Source organism: Octopus sinensis, linkage group LG27 (genome assembly GCF_006345805.1).
Source record: "Octopus sinensis linkage group LG27, ASM634580v1, whole genome shotgun sequence".
NCBI classification, from domain to species: domain Eukaryota; kingdom Metazoa; phylum Mollusca; class Cephalopoda; order Octopoda; family Octopodidae; genus Octopus; species Octopus sinensis.
The window spans coordinates 11,551,255-11,568,902 of NC_043023.1; the positions used below are offsets into that span (position 1 = coordinate 11,551,255).

The following is a 17,648-nucleotide window of genomic DNA, read 5'->3' on the forward strand; positions in this document are numbered from 1 at the left end:
AAAAAACTGATTTGTCAGATCCAAAAGACTTTTGAATATCTAAATAGATCAACACAACGATGGCTTTGATGGTGCTGGATTTTTGAGGAATTTGTTATGAGAGAATAAAGGAATGGGATAAGGAATGAAAGTTTTAAGTGACATTGATTTTGTCTTTGTTGTGTTTTCATCATCATCATCATACATTACCATCCATTTTCTTTGCAGGCATGGATGGGAAAGTGTGACAGGTGTTGGCAAGCCAGAGTGCTTCTCCAGGTTACACTCAGATTTGGCTTGTTTTCTTTGGCTGTATGCCCTTAAGATACGAGGCATATTCTATTAATATGCCTGTTCAAGTATCGTAATAGCATGAAACTAGTAGTAGCCCTTTCAATTATGTATTTAATTTGATATATGTATGTATGTGTGTGAACATGATGTCGGTCTGATAACTAAAATAAATGTATACAAATCTTGGATTTCAAGCATATTTCTGAATGGGGCAGTAGCATAGACTCCCTTTTGCAGACAAAAAACCTTGAAACTTTTCACATGTATGGAGCAAGATAAGAACTTGTCAACAAGTTCAAAAAGACCTTCCGGCGGTGTAGCTGTCACTTATAATCCCACTTGCGCTTATTTACGTTTCTGAAGAAAAAAAAACCCTTCGCCCCACACCTAACCCAAACTCTAACTCTAACCCCACAATCTTTTATTCATACGAACGTGACTGATATGAAATGACAAACGAAATGGAGACCGCAGGAAGTTGTTGGCAAACAACAGCAGAATTTGTATTCACCTCAATAGACGTCATTGATTGGTTGAAATTGCCGAAATGCAAGAAATTTGTCAACAAATAGCTTATAAACTACAGAATTTTTCTCAAGAAAGCCAAGAGAAAAAGATGTTTTATGTAACACATTCTACCAGTATACGAAGTTTAAAAGTGTTTATTTACAAAGAAATTATTTTAAAAATCTGCCGGTCAAAGTGAAAAGGTACCAGGCTTGTTTTCGAGGCTACAGCTCCCTATAAAAACTCAGCTTTTCTGGTGAAAATTTGAAAACTCTTCAAGATGATGTTCACACAATGGGACAGTAGAGTTATCTGTTGGAGAATAAAAGAAATACAACCAGATAAAGGGAAATAACTTCTACTACACTCCAAACCATGTGGTCTCTGTAAATTATTAATTAAGGTGCTTAATTACTGATCACTGATTCGTTGTTTATATCTGAATACGGTAAGTTGTCAAAGATTTACTTTAAGGCTGTAAAGGTGATAATACTAGTACTAATAATAATGTAATAATAGGATTATGTGAACCTCTTGTTCGTAAAGTAATTATTTCGAAGCTGAAACTTAACAAAATTAGGAAAATATATTTGCTCGTCTTAATTATAATTTCCAAACTGAAATGTTGATCTGTTGTTTAGGAAAGCCTACAATCGACTGTTACATGTGATATAAAGGAAATTAACGGGTAAAATGGAAGTAATATGGCATATTTAATTAGTAAAATTCGAGGAAGAATACGACGTTAATTAATGCTGTCCTGTTGTTTATGAGGCATTGATAATAAGATTTAGTTTAATGTTATATTATTAATAGTGATGATGATGATGGTTTCAAATTTTGGCCCAAGGCCAGCAATCTTTCATGCGAGTGAGGGGAGTAGAATATATGGGACTTAGTATTTCCCGAAAGGGATGAAGGCAAAGCCGACCTCGGCCGTATTTAAACTCAGGACTTTCCGCCGAAGTCGACATTTCACTTAAATTCGTTTCTGAGTCCATAAATAATAATGAAGATAATGATAAGGGCCTGTAATTTGGAGGGGAGACGTAATTCTATTGCTTGGACCCTAGTTCTTTTTATTGCTTTTGATTTCATTGACCTCGAAAGGATGACAGGCAAAGTGAACCTCGGTGGAATTTGAACTTTCAGAGTAAAGACGGACGAGTGTTACATATGATATGAAGTAAATTGATAAAAGATTTGGTAGATTAACGGTAATTCAGAATTGGTAGATGTTCCTTACATTTAATTACTGCATAATGAGAGAAAAGGTGCCTAATTAATTTTGATAGAATAACTAAAAATCTGTGGCGTATAAGTACATAAACGTGCCCCGCTGACTTTGTTTTCTTCTCACTTGCTGAAAAATCGTTTTTTTTTTGTTTTTTCTAATGGAATCTCCTATGACTATATTTTAGAAGATGACAGTTTTAATACTTTTCAGACGGTGTAGTTTGTGATTATATCAGAATTTGTTGTGGAAACCATTGTTCTGAGCCAGTTTAATGAAGGAGAGTTTCACATGATTCAAAAGCCTCAGTTTTGTTTCCTCAATCACCAACATCGGATTTCAAGCAGTGAGTGAGGGGTGGGCGGAAAAACACACATTGATATATATGTGTATATGTATATAGGATCGGCTTTTTTTCAAATTCCATTTACCAAATCCACTCACAAGACTTTGGTCAGCCCAAGCGTGGGTACTACTTGAGAACAGTGGTCCCGGTGCGCATACTCGCGCATCCGCGCCAGCTAGTCATAGCTAGTCGATCCTTACTTTGTGTTTTTGTGTTATTTACATTGTTTAAGGCGATCCTTTGGTATAGGTACACACGTGACTTTGTTTACATTTCTGAAGATAACAGAAACCCTTTTCTCCGACCCCTAACCCTAACCTCCCATATACAGAAAAAAACCACTTTCTTGAAACGTATCCGGTACTTCTTGTACTTATACCGAAGTTATGCTAAAAATTATTTACTTTGCTAGGTAGTCGTAGGATCGACTACTTATGACTAGCTAGCGCGGATACGCGACTGCGAGTGTGCGTGCAAAGGGACCACTGTTTGCTAGTAGTACCCCAAGCGTGTAGTAGAAACGTTGTGCCCAATTTGTCACGTACTGGGACTGTACCTAGAACTATGTGGTTGAGAAACGAGCTTCATACAAGAAACCTGCGAATGTTTTTAACCCTTTAGTATTCAGATAATTCTGTCAAATGTGATGTTTGTTTATTTAAAATGGTTTGAATTAATCAAGCATTATCTTGTAGTTTAGAGATTTAGGTGATGTGATTTTTTAGTTTTAGAACGACATGGTAGGGCTGAGATGAAAGGTGAGATCTGGTCAATATATAACAGGTTAAATATTTTGGCTAGATATGGCCGGTTTGAATGCTAAAGGCTTAAACTACACTCAATGTCGTTGTTACAACTTTCTCTTGTTAATTATTGAGCATCTTAAATTTTTGAGGTTATTGTGCTTGCTGTGTAAAACTATAGATGTGTGCATGTGTATCTCTCTCTCCCTTTCTATAGGCGCGGGAGTGGCTTTGTGGTAAGTAGCTTGCTTACCAGTCACATGATTCTGGGTTCAGTCCCACTGCGTGGCATCTTGGGCAAGTGTCTTCTGCTATAGCCTCGGGCCGACCAATGCCTTGTGAGTGGATTTGGTAGATGGAAACTGTATTTATGTGTGTGTCTGTGTTTGTCCCCCCAACATTGCTTGACAACCGATGCTGGTGTGTTTACGTCCCCTGTCACTTAGCGGTTCGGTGAAAGAGACCGATAGAATAAGTGCTGGACTTACAAAGAATTATTTCCGGGGTCGATTTGCTCGACTAAAGGTGGTGCTCCAGCATGGCCGCAGTCAAATGACAGAAACAAGTAAAAGAACATATCGTCATCATCTTCCTCGTTGTCATTGTTTAATGTCTGCTTTCCATTCTGGCATAGGTTGGACTGTTTGACAGAGAAGCAGAACAGTGCAGGGCTGGGTCAGGCTGCAATGTCATCTTTACAATGGTTTCTACTGCTAGATGCCCTTCCTAATGCCAACCACAGAATGTACTGGGTGCTTTTTATGTGCTGGGAGCAGGTGTGGCTATGAGATAAGAAGTTTGCTTCCTAACCCATTCTTGCAGTTTGGGTAAGTGTCTCCCATGATGGCCTTGGGTCAACTAAAACCTTGTGAGTGGATGTGGTTGATGGAAACTAAAAGAAGCATATCATGTATACACATATCATCATCATCATCATCTTTTAATGTCTGCCTTCTATGCCAGCCTGAGGGGGATGGCTTGACAGGAGTCTGCCAGGTGGAAGACTGCACGAGATCTGTGATTGTTTTAGCAGGATTTTACAGCTGGATGCTCTTCCTGACACCAACCATTCAGCAGAGGGAGTTTTGGCTTTTTATGTAGTAAGGTTTTGGTAAGAATATCACTTCACTAGGAAACAGGTAAGGATTGGCAACAGGAAGGGCCTCCAGCTGTAGAATATCTGCCTTTGTATAATCCATCTGATCCATTGAAGCATGGAAAAGTGGATGTTAAAATGATGACAATGATGATGGTCTGTCTTGTTCCGTAAAGGAGCTTCTACACAGGTTACAGAAGCTGCTGGAAATAGCAGCCAAATATTTTTGAAATATTAAATAAAGGATATTGAACCATGTACTTGCTCTCAAAGCAAGTGGTCCTGTGGCATCTTAAGCAAATGTCTTCTACTACAGCCCTGGGCCAACTAAAGCCTTATGGGGAGATTTGGTAGATGGAAAGTGTATCATGTATACAATTAGGTGCGTATGTGTGTCTTTGTGTTTCTCCTCCCCCCTCCCTGCCATACTGCATGTGACTATGGTTGTTAGTTTGTTTACATCCCTGTGACATAGTGTTTGGTCCAAAGAGACTCATAGAATATGTAGCAAACTTAAATATAAGTAGAGGGGTTGATTCGTTTGATTGAACCATTTAAAGAAGTACTCCAGCATGGCCACAGTCCCTGGGTGAAACAGTAACTGGCACTCTATGTTTTAGTTTATCCAATCAACTGAATAGTCTGCTCATGGAATTAACATGCAAATGGCTGAGCGCTCCACAGACATGGGGACCCTTAACATAGTCCTCAGGGAGGCACAGCATGACACGGATAGTGAGAAGACTGGCCCTTTGAATTACAGGTGAAACTCATTTTTGACACCTGAGTGGACTGATGCAAAGTGAAATAAAATGGCTTGGAGACTCATTGCACCACTGTGTATCAAACTCACAACTTTACAATTGTGAGTGAAATACCCTAACCACTAAGCCATGCCACTTCACAGGTGAAACAAGTGAAAAGAGAGAAGAGAAAGAAAACAGATAAATAATTAGAGAAATGTTGAAGCGATTCATCTATATACAGAATGTTGTAACAGATTCAATGCCTCAATGGATTCTGCCCCATGCAAACGTAGATATTAAATGGATGACAATTGATGTCGTAAAATTGCATTACTCTGTTGTTTAACTATCCACTTTATCTTACTGCCTCTTTTCTTATTTCAGGACATCACATCGTGTCGGCATAAAAGAAATTTCTTCATTCAGATGCGCCTCTGATGTTTTTATTGACTTTCCTTGACTGAAGGATGTCCACGTATTAACAAGAAACATTCATCAATACATCAAACTCTTAATATAAATTTGATCTTCGACAAATGATGGGAAAAATTTCTGGACATTGTATTTCACAACAACATTGTTTTACTTCACTGTCTAGAATGTAGAGGAGATTATCAATTAACAGTTAATTAACGTTGGATAACTTTACAAAAGATTTGACAGTTTTCATTTTCTACTTTAGATATTGAGTAAAATCAAAAACGAAAGAAACATAACATTAAATTATTCTCTAGAAATAGTGACACAACTAAACACTAACATCCACAGAATTTTGAAAAACACATTATTATTGTGATATTTGTGACAGATTATTCTCTCGTAATGAATAATTTGACTAAATCAAAAGCCCCTGATACAAGAAAGAAGCCATATCATTGTGATGTCTGTGGTAAGTCATTCGGTGAAGAAAGAGTCTTAACTAAACACAAATGCATTCAGAGAGGAGGGAAATCACATCACTGTGATGTCTGTGGTAAATCATTCTCTCAAAATAGTAATTTAACTAGTCACAAACGTATTCATACTGGGGAAAAACCATATCACTGTGACATTTGTGGTAAATCATTTACTGAGTCTGGTTACTTGAAATCACACAAACGTGTTCATACAGGAGAGAAACCATATCACTGTGAAATTTGTGGTAGGTCATTCTCTCAAAGGAGTACCTTGACTAAACATACGTTCACACATACAGGAGAGCAGCCATTTCATTGTGATATCTGTGGCAAATCATTCTCTAGAAATAGTGAATTGACTTGGCACAAACGCATTCATACTAGGGAAAATCCATACCAGTGTGAAATCTGCTGTAAATTATTTTCCACAAATAGCTCTTTAGCTCGTCACAGACGTATTCATACTGGGGAAAAGCCGTATCAATGTGATATCTGTGGTAAATCATTCTCTCAAGGTGGTGACGTGCTTAAACACAAACGTACTCATACAGGTGAGAAGCCATATCATTGTAATATCTGTGGTAGATCATTTTCTGGAAGTAGTGACTTGATTAAACACAAACGTATTCATACAGGAGAGAAGCCGTATCATTGTAATATCTGTGGTAAATCATTTGCTGACAGTAGCACTTTAAATTGTCACAAACGTATTCATACAGGAGAGAAGCCATACCATTGTGATATCTGTGGTAAATCATTCTCTAGAAATAGTCATAAGCGTATTCATACTGGGGAATACCCATATCAGTGTGATATTTGTGGTAAATCATTTTCTCACAACAGTACTTTAAATAATCATAACGTATTCATACAGGAGAGAAGCCATATCATTGTGATATCTGTGGTAAATCATTCTCCCAAAGTGGGGGCTTGTCTAATCACAAACGTACCCATACGGGGAAGAAGCCACATGATTGTGATATCCGGTGAATCATTCTTTAGCAATAGTAACAAGCATATTCATACTGGGGGAAAACCCATATCAGTGTGATATCTGTGGTAAACCATTCTCGGCAAATGGCCTTTTAAGTACACGTGATTATTCATACACAAGCGTAACATTATGAAAATGGAAATCTATTACAACAGGACAACAATTATGAATATTTTGTCTGCTAAAAGACGGGGTTTATTCCTCTTCAAGCTTGACATTATCAACTTCAGTTTGTTGGATGTCAACATGAAATTCATGAATCACAACTTCAATATCATTTATATATCTAAATATATCAACACAGAGATGACTTTGGTTTCTGAAGATGATTGTGCTGGACTTTTGAGGAATTTGTTATGAGAGAATAAAGGAATGGGAATAAGGAATAAAAGTTTTGAGTGACATTGATTTTGTCTTTGTTGTGCTTTCATCATCATCTTCATCATACTTTACCATCCATTTTCTTTGCAGGCTTGGGTGGGAAAGTGTGACAGGTGATGAGAGTTGTTAAATCCATATATACTTCCTTGGTTATTCTTCTGCAATAATCCATGATATTCATATGTAAAATCCATTGTATTATCTTGTATTCCAAATCGAGGTAGTCAGAGTAAGTGACAGAGTAATTAAAATTAGATTAGTGATTCACCATAGGACAGCTACCATCATCTCGGCATATGCCCCTCAACCAGGACTACCGGAAGGACAAAAAGACCAATTCTATGACACCCTATTGCGGACTACCTCGTTGACAAATGACAGTGACCATCTCTTCGTGGCAGGTGATTTCAATGGACATGTTGGACGGCATGTCGGGGGCTTCCATGGCGTCCATGGAGGCTACGGTTTTGGCTCTCGTAATGAGGAGGGACCCAGGCTGCTGGAGTTCTGCGATGCAAATGACCTTATGGTCTGCAATACCAACTTCAGGAAACCCACCTCTCACCTAGTCACCTACCGTTTTGGCAGACACACCAGCCAGATTGACTACATCCTTGCCAGAAAAAGTGAAAGAGGGCTGATTATTATAAATGTCAAAACCTTTCCAGGCGAAGAATGTACTCCTCAACATAGATTAGTAGTTAGCGACTTCAGGATCAGAGCTAAATGGTTGCCCAGAAGACCAGCTTGGAGGAGAAGGGTCTGGAAGCTTAAAGATCCTGCAAATGGACAGAGATTTAGAGACATACTACTCGAAGCCTCTGACGAAATAGAAGGGGATATAGCTTCACTTAATGTGGAAGACAACTGGAGATTTCTACGGGACAATCTGCTGACAGCCACTGACCAGATCTGTGGATGGAGCAAAGTACCATCTCGACCCAGAGTAACATGGTGGTGGAACACTGTGGTTGACAGGGCTATTAGACAAAAGAGACAGGCTTGGAAGGACTGGAAGAACGGTGGTAGCAGGGAATTGTATCAGACAGCCAGAAGGGAAGCTAGGAGACAGGTTTATTTAGCCAGAGGGGAAGCGGATAAGAAAAAATTTGCCAATGTTCTGAGCCGTGAGGATGAAAGACTTGAGGTATTTCGTGTTGCAAGACAGTGTGTGAGAGAGAATCGTGATGTGGTAGGAGAGAAGTGTGTTCGCATGGATGATGGTTCACTTGCGCTAAATGAGGATGCAAAGAGAGAGGTTTGGAGATGCCACTATGAAAGATTGCTGAATAAAGAAAATGAATGGGATATAGAGAGTCTGCCGAATGTTGACCCAACAGAGGGACCAGCTATCCGAGTTGATAGTTCCGTGGTAGCTAAGGCAATTAGAAGCATGAAGACAGGGAAAGCCCCAGGCCCATCAGGAATTACTGCAGAGATGCTCAAAATATCTGGCAGTGTCGGCTATAACCTAGTCACCCGTATAGTCAACCAGGTGATACACGAAGGAGTCATACCCAATGACTGGTGTAGCAGCATACTAGTCAACTGCTACAAAGGTAAAGGTGATGCCCTAGATACAAATAATTACAGAGGTATCAAGCTGTTGGATCAGGTAATGAAGGTTACGGAGAGGGTCATAGCCCAACTAATTAGAGAGAGAGTTAGTTTAGATGAGATGCAGTTTGGGTTCGTGCCAGGGAAAAGCACCACTGATGCTATATTCCTGGTAAGGCAGCTGCAGGAGAAATACCTAGCTAAAGATAAGCCCCTGTACCTGGCTTTCGTTGACATGGAGAAAGCCTTTGATAGGGTCCCCCGATCCCTCATCTGGTGGTCAATGAGGAAACTAGGGATAGATGAATGGCTGGTGAGGGCTGTGCAAGCCATGTACAGAGATGCCGTAAGTAAGGTTAGGGTTGGCAACATGTACAGAGAAGAATTTAAAGTAGAGGTTGGGGTCCACCAGGGTTCAGTACTCAGCCCCCTCCTATTTATCATAGTCCTCCAGGCAATTGTGGAGGAATTCAAGACAGGTTGCCCCTGGGAGCTCCTCTATGCTGACGACCTCGCTCTAATTGCTGAGTCACTATCAGAACTGGAGGAGAAGTTCCAGGTGTGGAAGGAGGGTTTAGAATCGAGGGGCCTTAGAGTCAACCTAGCTAAAACCAAAGTACTAATAAGTAGAAAGGTAGACGATCCACAAATGTCCTCAGGAAGATGGCCCTGCTCGATCTGTAGAAAAGGTGTAGGTAGAAACTATATAAGATGTACCCAGTGTAAGCTATGGATACATAAGAGGTGCAGCAATGTCAAAGGTAGGCTAACTGGGAAGATAGTTTTTGTATGTGGCAGATGCTCGGGAGCATTGACCTCTGAAAATCTGCAGAAAACAACTTCCGTCACTTTCCAGGGGGAAAAACTAGAAGTAGTTGATAGCTTCCGTTATCTAGGTGACCAAGTCAGTAGTGGGGGTGGGTGCACTGAGAGTGTAACTGCTAGAATAAGAATAGCCTGGGCAAAGTTTAGGGAGCTCTTACCTCTGCTGGTGACTAAAGGCCTCTTGCTCAGAGTAAAAGGCAGACTGTATGATGCATGTGTACGAACTGCTACATGGCAGTGAAACATGGGCCGTGACTGCTGAGGACATGCGTAAGCTCATGAGGAATGAAGCCAGTATGCTCCGATGGATGTGTAATGTCAGTGTACTTACTCGACAGAGCGTTAGTTCCTTGAGAGAAATGTTGTACCAAAAAAAGCATCAGTTGTGGTGTGCAAGAGAGACGATTGCGCTGGTATGGTCATGTGGCGAGAATGGATGAAGATAGGTGTGTGAGAAAGTGCCAATCCCTAGCAGTTGAGGGAACCCGTGGAAGAGGTAGACCCAGGAAAACCTGGGACGGGGTGGTGAAGCACGACCTTCGAACGTTAGGTCTCACCATGGAAATGACTAGAGACCGAGACCTATGGAAGTATGCTGTGTGTGAGAAGACCCGGCAAGACTAGTGAAGCCATAACCCATGGCCCCTACCTGGGACGTAGTCAGTCCACCTGTGCATACCTTCCTTCTTGTGACACTTGTGAAGACCTGTTGAGGCAAGTGAAAATCAAATCAAATCAAATCAAACCAAATCAAAATAGATGAACATCAATGGAATTTGTATCCTTGTGGTTCCAGTGCCGGTGGCACATAAGAAAACCATCCGAACATGGCCGTAGCCAGTACCACAACGACTGGCCACCGTACTGTGGGCACGTACCAAACACCATCCGAGCGTGGCCGTCTGCCAGCCTCGTCTGGGACCTGTGTCGGTGGCACATAAAAAACACCATCCGAGCGTGGCTGTCTGCCAGCCTCGTCTGGGACCTGTGTCGGTGGCACATAAAAAACACCATCCAAGCGTGGCCGTCTGCCAGCCTCGTCTGGGACCTGTGTCGGTGGCACATAAAAAACACCATCCGAGCGTGGCCGTCTGCCAGCCTCGTCTGGCACCTGTGTCGGTGGCACATAAAATCACCCACTACACTCTCGGAGTGGTTGGCGTTAGGAAGGGCATCCAGCTGTAGAAACACTGCCAGATCTGACTGGCCTGGTGCAGCCTTCGGGCTTGCCAGACCCCAGTTGAACCGTCCAACCCATGCTAGCATGGAAAGCGGACGTTAAACGATGATGATGATGATGATGATGATAGTTAGTTTAGAAATGTGAAATTTGGTGCCTTATAATTTAACACACACACCGGTAAAATTTCCACTTATTTCTTTTTTATTTTTCTAAAATTTTCATTGTGTCTCGCAACCTTTTAAATAGTTTTGACTCCATATTGGTGTAAAGGCTTACCACTGAAATAGTCAAAACTATTGAAAAGGTTGCAAGACGCAACGAAAATTTTAGAAAGTTAAAAAAGGAATAAGTGGAAATTTTACCAGTGAGTGTGTTAAATCATAAGGCACCAAAAGAGGATGACTCTCCCCTGACAACAGAATATGGTTCAACACACAAACTCACATAAAGAATTTTGCAAACCAAACCCAAAATATATATATGTATATATATATATATATATATTTATACATATACTGGAGTAAAGACATAAATGTGAAACAAGGTGGAAAAAGGAGTACTCCAATACCAGAGGTAGAGTAATATGCTTTATTTAAAAAAGCAGAAATTTAACAAAAGCTGTTACTCGGAGTAATATATATATATATTGGTAAAAACGGTAAGATAACAAGAGAAAGAAAGAGGCCTCAATATTATGTAAATAGAGGAATTATCTGTAAAATAATTGTCACATATTACATTTACAGATATATATATATATATATATATATATTATATATATATATACAGATATATATGTGTATGTATATATATATACAGATATATATGTGTATGTATATATATATATCTATATATATGTGTGTGTATATATATATATATATATATATATATATATATATATATATACACATACATACATACCTATATATATATATATATATATATATATATATATATATATATATATATATATATAATATATATATATATATATATATAATATATATATATATATATATAATATTATATATATATATATATATATATAGGTGTAGGAGTGGATGTGTGGTAAGAAGTTTGCTTCTCAACCACATGGTTCCAGGTTCAGTTCCACTGCGTGACACCTTGGACAAGTGTCTTTTACTATAGCCACATGCTGACCAAAGCTGTGTAAGTGGATTTGTTAGATGGAAACTGAAAGTAGTCCATCGTATATATATATATATATATATAGAGAGAGAGAGAGAGAGATAGATAGATGTGTAAATATATAGGATGGCAAATATATTTTTAAATTTCACCACCAGTGGCCTAGCATGTATAAAAGTCAATAAACAGCATATTCTTAATATAAAATTGTGTATATTTGAACACAAGAGAAAACTACCTTCAATGGGTAATTTTTATATGCTAGAAGAAGTAGTTAGAATGACCAAAACCACATTGCTCTTAAGTGTGGTTTTGGTCGTTTTGACTGCTTCTTTCCCAAGAAGGAAAGGTATGCATAAGTGGACTGGCTACATCCCATGTAGAGGCCACGGGTTATGGTCTCACTTGTCCACCTCCCTTACAAATAATCTTTTTTTTCCTCAGGAACTATTAGACCTGACACAATGTATTAGCCGGTGTTGTTCAAACGATGAATAATTTTGCGTAAATCATGGTTCGTTTTGTTCTCTTACTTTATTATCATCTTATAATCATCTCATAATAATGACTTTTATGACTCTTATTACCACCTCAGTCAATCTAAATGTATATATTTGTCGTTACCTGTCATAAATACCCTTACATTTCTACGTGTATTTCATATTTTCTTTTTGTAACATATTTCTACTATATATATATATATATATATATATATATATATATATATATATATATATATATAATATATATATATATATATATATATATATATATATATATATATATATATATAAATATATATATATATAAATGAGAAAATAACCAAATTTTCTCAATTTAATAATTAAAAATTAAATTATACCATTTAGAAAAATTACATATTATAGAAAGATTAAATATAAGATAAAACATATAAAATTGATTAAGTAATGTGCAAAATAATAAATAAATAAAACGTATATATTCGGTAAAATAACGACACGTGTTTCGTGGCCATATTTAAGAAATGATAATAATAAAAATAATAGTAGTAGAATCACTTCAATAGAAATATAGCCACTCTTCAGGTTAAAGATAAAAACAATAATAGATAAATTAATAAATATACATAAATAATCATGTAAAGTACGAAATATCTTAAATATATTCTTGTTTAAAAAATAAGATACAATTAATTAAAATATTTAAAATAAATATATATATATATCGTATCTATAAAAGGGAGGATGTGTGTGTGTGTGTGTACATGATTGTAATTTATGCACATCCACAAATTAGCACGCATGTGTCTCTAATTTTAGGAGGACATTTGTCAACATCTTATCTGGGTTTTGTCAACTTATTTTCTTCCCGAAGCACCTGCGGATAGGGTAAAAATCTATTTTTCAACCATTGCTTTTAACCATAACAAATATCATCTAACAAAATAAATAAGATGAAGAAAAGTGGAAGAAGGAGGCAGAGAGTTTCACGGGAAAGACAAAGTGAGAGAGGGAGAGAGAGAGAGAGAAAGTTATGACGTTCATAAAAAATAAAATGTAAAATGTTTTTGTTTTTGAAAGGCACACTATATTTTATAATCATAGTATATATACTTTCTCACACAACAATTACAATATATTTATTTTAAATCGTTCATCTTTTTCCCCTTCTCTCTCTCACACACATTACTTTGGGTGCGAAAGAATTTGTTTTTATTTTACACCGAGTAAAAAAGGGTTTTGTTGACAATCCATTTATTTAACAACAAAGAGGTGAGTAACAATTTGTCAGTTAATTATACAATATAAATGGGTACAATTTGCGAGGCTTCCACCACACCCCACTCCGTTTAATGGACCACAAAAAGGGTTTTGAGGCCAGAGTATTTGATTCCATGCAAATAAAAAAAACGATTTTTTTTCTTAGTGAAAATCGTGCAAGTGTTAATCTACAAATTTAACATTTTTTCCATTCATTTCTGTTTATGAACATGTATGCGTGCATAAAACATGCAATAGGTGTACGTACGTACGTGTGTGTATGTGTGTTCATGTCTGTTGCTCATATATATATATATATATATATATATATAATATAGCTAATTTTAACGGATTTCACCCAAATTTGACTTCTATATTACTTAGTTTTGTTTGAAATAAAGAACTTCATTACCTTAATAATTGTAACTTAATTGTAACAGAATTATTAACCACAGATATCTCAATGATATAATTTGTCCCCTGTATGAAGGCGCTTGTGTTTAGTCAAATGGCTACTACTAGAGAATGATTTACCACAGATATCACAATGATATGGTTTCTCACCTGTATGAGTATATTTGTGACTAGTTAAAGTGCTATTTTTAGAAAATGATTTACTACAGATATCACAGTGATATGGCTTCTCTCCTGTATGAATACGTTTATGATTAGTCAATAGACTATTACAAGAGAAGGATTTACCACAGATATCACAATGATATGGTTTCTCACTTGTATGAATACGCTGGTGTTTAGTTAAGACACTTATTTGAGAGAATGATTTACCACAGATATCACAATGATATGGTTTTTCTCCAGTATGAATACGTATGTGAGTAGTCAATTCCCTGTTTCTAGAGAATGATTTACCACAGGTATCACAACGATATGGCTTCTCACCTGTATGAATATGTCTGTGACTAGTTAAATAGCTATTTAGAGAAAATGATTTACCACAGATATCACACTAATATGGTTTTTCCCCAGTATGAATGCGCTTATGGTAAATCAAGTCGCTATTTCTAGAAAAAGATCTACCACAGATATCACACTGATATGGTTTCTCCCCAGTGTGAACGCGCTTGTGTTTAGTTAAATCACTATTTTCATAGAATGATTTGCCACATGTATCACAGTGATATGTCTTCTCAGCTGTATGAATACGTTTGTGCCTTTTCATGTAACTGGCATTAGAAAATGACCCACCACAGATGTCACAGCGATGTGGCTTCTCTCCTGTATGAACGTGCTTGTGTTTAGTCAAGTCACTGTTTGCAGTGAATGATTTACCACAGATATTACAATGATATGGCTTCTCTCCTGTATGAATACGCTTGTGAATAGTTATAGTACTACTTTCGGAGAATGATTTGCCACAGGTATCACAGCAATATGGTTTCTCACCTGTATGAGTACGTTTGTGTGATTTCAAGAGACCATTATCAGAAAATGATTTACCGCAGATATTACATTGATATGGCTTCTCACCTGAATGAATACGCTTGTGTCTAGTTAAAGCACTATTTCCAGAAATCGATTTACCACAGATATCACAGCGATATGGTTTCTCACCTGTGTGAATACGTTTGTGACTAGTTAAAGTGCTTTTTTTAGAAAATGATTTCCCACAAGTTTTACAATGACATCGCATTTCTCCCGTATGTATATGTTTGTGACTAGTTAAAGAGCTATTTACAGAAAAGGATCTGCCACAGATATCACAACGATATGGCTTCTCACCTGTATGAACACGTTTGTGTGGTTTCAAGGGACCAGACTCAGAAAATGATTTACCACAGATATCACACTGATATGGTTTTTCCCCAGTATGATACGTTTTTTGTGACAAGTCAAAGAACCCCTTTGAGAGAATGATTTACCGCAGATATTACAGTGATATGGCTTCTCTCCTGTATGAGTATATTTGTGACTAGTTAAAGTGCTATTATCAGAAAATGATTTACCACAAATATCACACTGATATGGGTTTTCCTTAGTATGAATACGCTTGTGACCAGTCAAATGACCATTTTGAGAGAATGATTTACCGCAGATATCACAGTGATATGGTTTTTTCCCAGCATGAACAGGTTTGTGTGATTTCAAGGAATAAGACCTAGAAAATAATTTACCACAGATATCACAGTGATATGGTTTTTCCCCAGTATGAATACGTTTGTGACAAGTCAACCACCACTGAGAGAATGATTTACCACAGACATCACAGTGATGTGATTTCCCTCCTCTCTGAATGCATTTGTGTTTGGTTAAGACTCTTTCTTCACCGAATGACTTACCACAGACATCACAATGATATGGCTTCTCTCTTGTATCAGGGGTTTTTGGTTTAGTCAAATTATTCATTATGAGAGAATAATCTCTCATAATATCACAATAATAGTGTGTTTTTCCAAATTCTGTGGATGTTAGTGTTTAGTTGTGTCACTATTTCCAGAGAATAATTTAATGTTATGTTTCTTTCATTTGTTATTTTACTCAATGTCTAAAATAGAAAATGAAAACTGTCAAATCTTTTGTAAAGTTATCCAACGTTAAATTAACCTGTTAATTGATAATCTCCTCTACATTCCAGACAGTGAAGAAAAACAATGTTGTTGAGAAATACAATGTCAAGAAATTTTTTCCTATCAAATTTATATTAAGAGTTTGAAGTATTGATGAATGTTTCTTGTTAATACGTGGACATCCTTCAGTCAAGGAAAGTCAATAAAAACATCAGAGGCACATCTGAATGAAGAAATTTCTTTTATGTCGACATGATGTGATATTCTGAAATAGGAAAAGAGGCAGTAAGATAAAGTGGATAGTTAAACAACAGAGTAATTCAATTTTACGACATCAATTGTCATCCATTTAATATCTACGTTTGCATGGGTCAGAATCCATTGAGGCATTGAAACTTTTACAACATTCTGTATATAGATGAATCGCTTCCACATTTCTCTCTAATTATTTATCTGTTTTCTTTCTCTTCTCTCCTTTCACTTGTTTCACCTGTGAAGTGGCATGGCTTAGTGGTTAGGTATTTCACTCACAATTGTAAAGTTGTGAGTTTGATACACAGTGGTGCAATGAGTCTCCAAACCAATTTATTTCACTTCACATCAGTCCACTCAGGTGTCAAAAATGAGTTTCACCTGTAATTCAAAGGGCCAGTCTTCTCAGCATCCATGTCATGCTGTGCCTCCCTGAAGACTATATCAAGGGTCCCCATGTCTGTGGAATACTCAGCCATTTGCATGTTAATTCCATGAGCAGGCTTTTCAGTTGAATGGCTAAACTAAAACACAGAGTGTCAGTTACTGTGGCCATGCTGGAGTACTTCTTTTATAGATTTCATTTAAAAATACCAATTTTTAAGAAAGTGACGAGGAAACAAAGTTGGTGGGGTACATTTAAGTACTTACCCCAGACGGATTTGTAGGTATTCTATCAGAATTAATTAGGCAAGTTTCCTCTTATTGGGCAGTAATTAAATGGGATCTTTTCCTTTTGAAGGCCTAAATTATTTAATTGTCACACGTGTAAAAAAACCCAAAAGCAATGGAAAGTGATTTAAACGATTAACAATCAAAATAATTCTATAAACAATTAAATTAATCTAACAATTAAGAAAAAAAAAATTAGGGTTAGGGTGGAGGTTTAGGGTTAGTTACAGGATGTTGTCTCAGTTTTAGACGCAGCAAAAGATTTTAGCTCAAAAGAGAGCAAAGGATTGGTTAAAATTTGAAAAATTAAACTACGTTAAACAAACAAATTACAATTTTCTCAAGAAAGCTAAGAGAAAAAAATATTTTATTTTGACACATTCTACCAGTATACGAAGTTTTAAAGTGTTTAGTTAACTAGAAATTGTGTTGAAATCTGGCATTCAAAAGGAAAAGATCCCAATAGAATTACACCTCCCAACCAAATTACAGGCCTTATGCCTTAAGTAAAAAGGCTTATCATCATC

The 17,648-nt window shown here is 37.1% G+C and overlaps 3 protein-coding genes across 3 annotated transcripts in view; 2 read left to right on the top strand and 1 right to left on the bottom strand.

The window, feature by feature from the left end:
- Nucleotides 1-17,648, top strand: part of LOC118768206 (zinc finger protein 239-like) — a 113,136-nt gene that overhangs the window by 28,325 nt on the left and 67,163 nt on the right. The window lies entirely within an intron of this gene.
- LOC118768078 (zinc finger protein 675-like) lies at nucleotides 5,768-6,930 on the top strand. The gene is made up of 2 exons (XM_036513875.1): nucleotides 5,768-6,560; nucleotides 6,716-6,930. Exons 1-2 carry the CDS (start codon nucleotides 5,768-5,770, stop codon nucleotides 6,829-6,831), a joined length of 909 nt encoding a protein of 302 aa, XP_036369768.1. The 3' UTR covers nucleotides 6,832-6,930.
- Nucleotides 14,117-16,036, bottom strand: LOC118768079 (zinc finger protein 681-like). The gene is made up of 4 exons (XM_036513876.1): nucleotides 15,893-16,036; nucleotides 15,537-15,679; nucleotides 15,161-15,198; nucleotides 14,117-14,236 (listed from the first exon to the last, which is right to left on the bottom strand). The coding sequence occupies exons 1-4, from the start codon at nucleotides 16,034-16,036 to the stop codon at nucleotides 14,133-14,135; spliced, it is 429 nt and encodes a 142-aa protein (XP_036369769.1). The 3' UTR covers nucleotides 14,117-14,132.

What these genes read in the sequence shown, in the direction of transcription:
- LOC118768079 (XM_036513876.1), bottom strand. Translation starts at nt 16,036, where the DNA reads ATGAATAATTTGACTAAACCAAAAACCCCTGATACAAGAGAGAAGCCA. An exon ending in GGAAATCACATCACTGTGAT is followed by an intron (nt 15,680 to 15,892) that starts GTCTGTGGTAAA and finishes ACTGGTCACAAG; the next exon opens with CGTATTCATACTAAGGAAAA. An exon ending in TGCGGTAAATCATTCTCTCA is followed by an intron (nt 15,199 to 15,536) that starts AAGGGGTTCTTT and finishes ATCGATTTCTGG; the next exon opens with AAATAGTGCTTTAACTAGAC.
- LOC118768078 (XM_036513875.1), top strand. Translation starts at nt 5,768, where the DNA reads ATGAATAATTTGACTAAATCAAAAGCCCCTGATACAAGAAAGAAGCCA. An exon ending in TCACAAACGTATTCATACAG is followed by an intron (nt 6,561 to 6,715) that starts GAGAGAAGCCAT and finishes GTATTCATACAG; the next exon opens with GAGAGAAGCCATATCATTGT.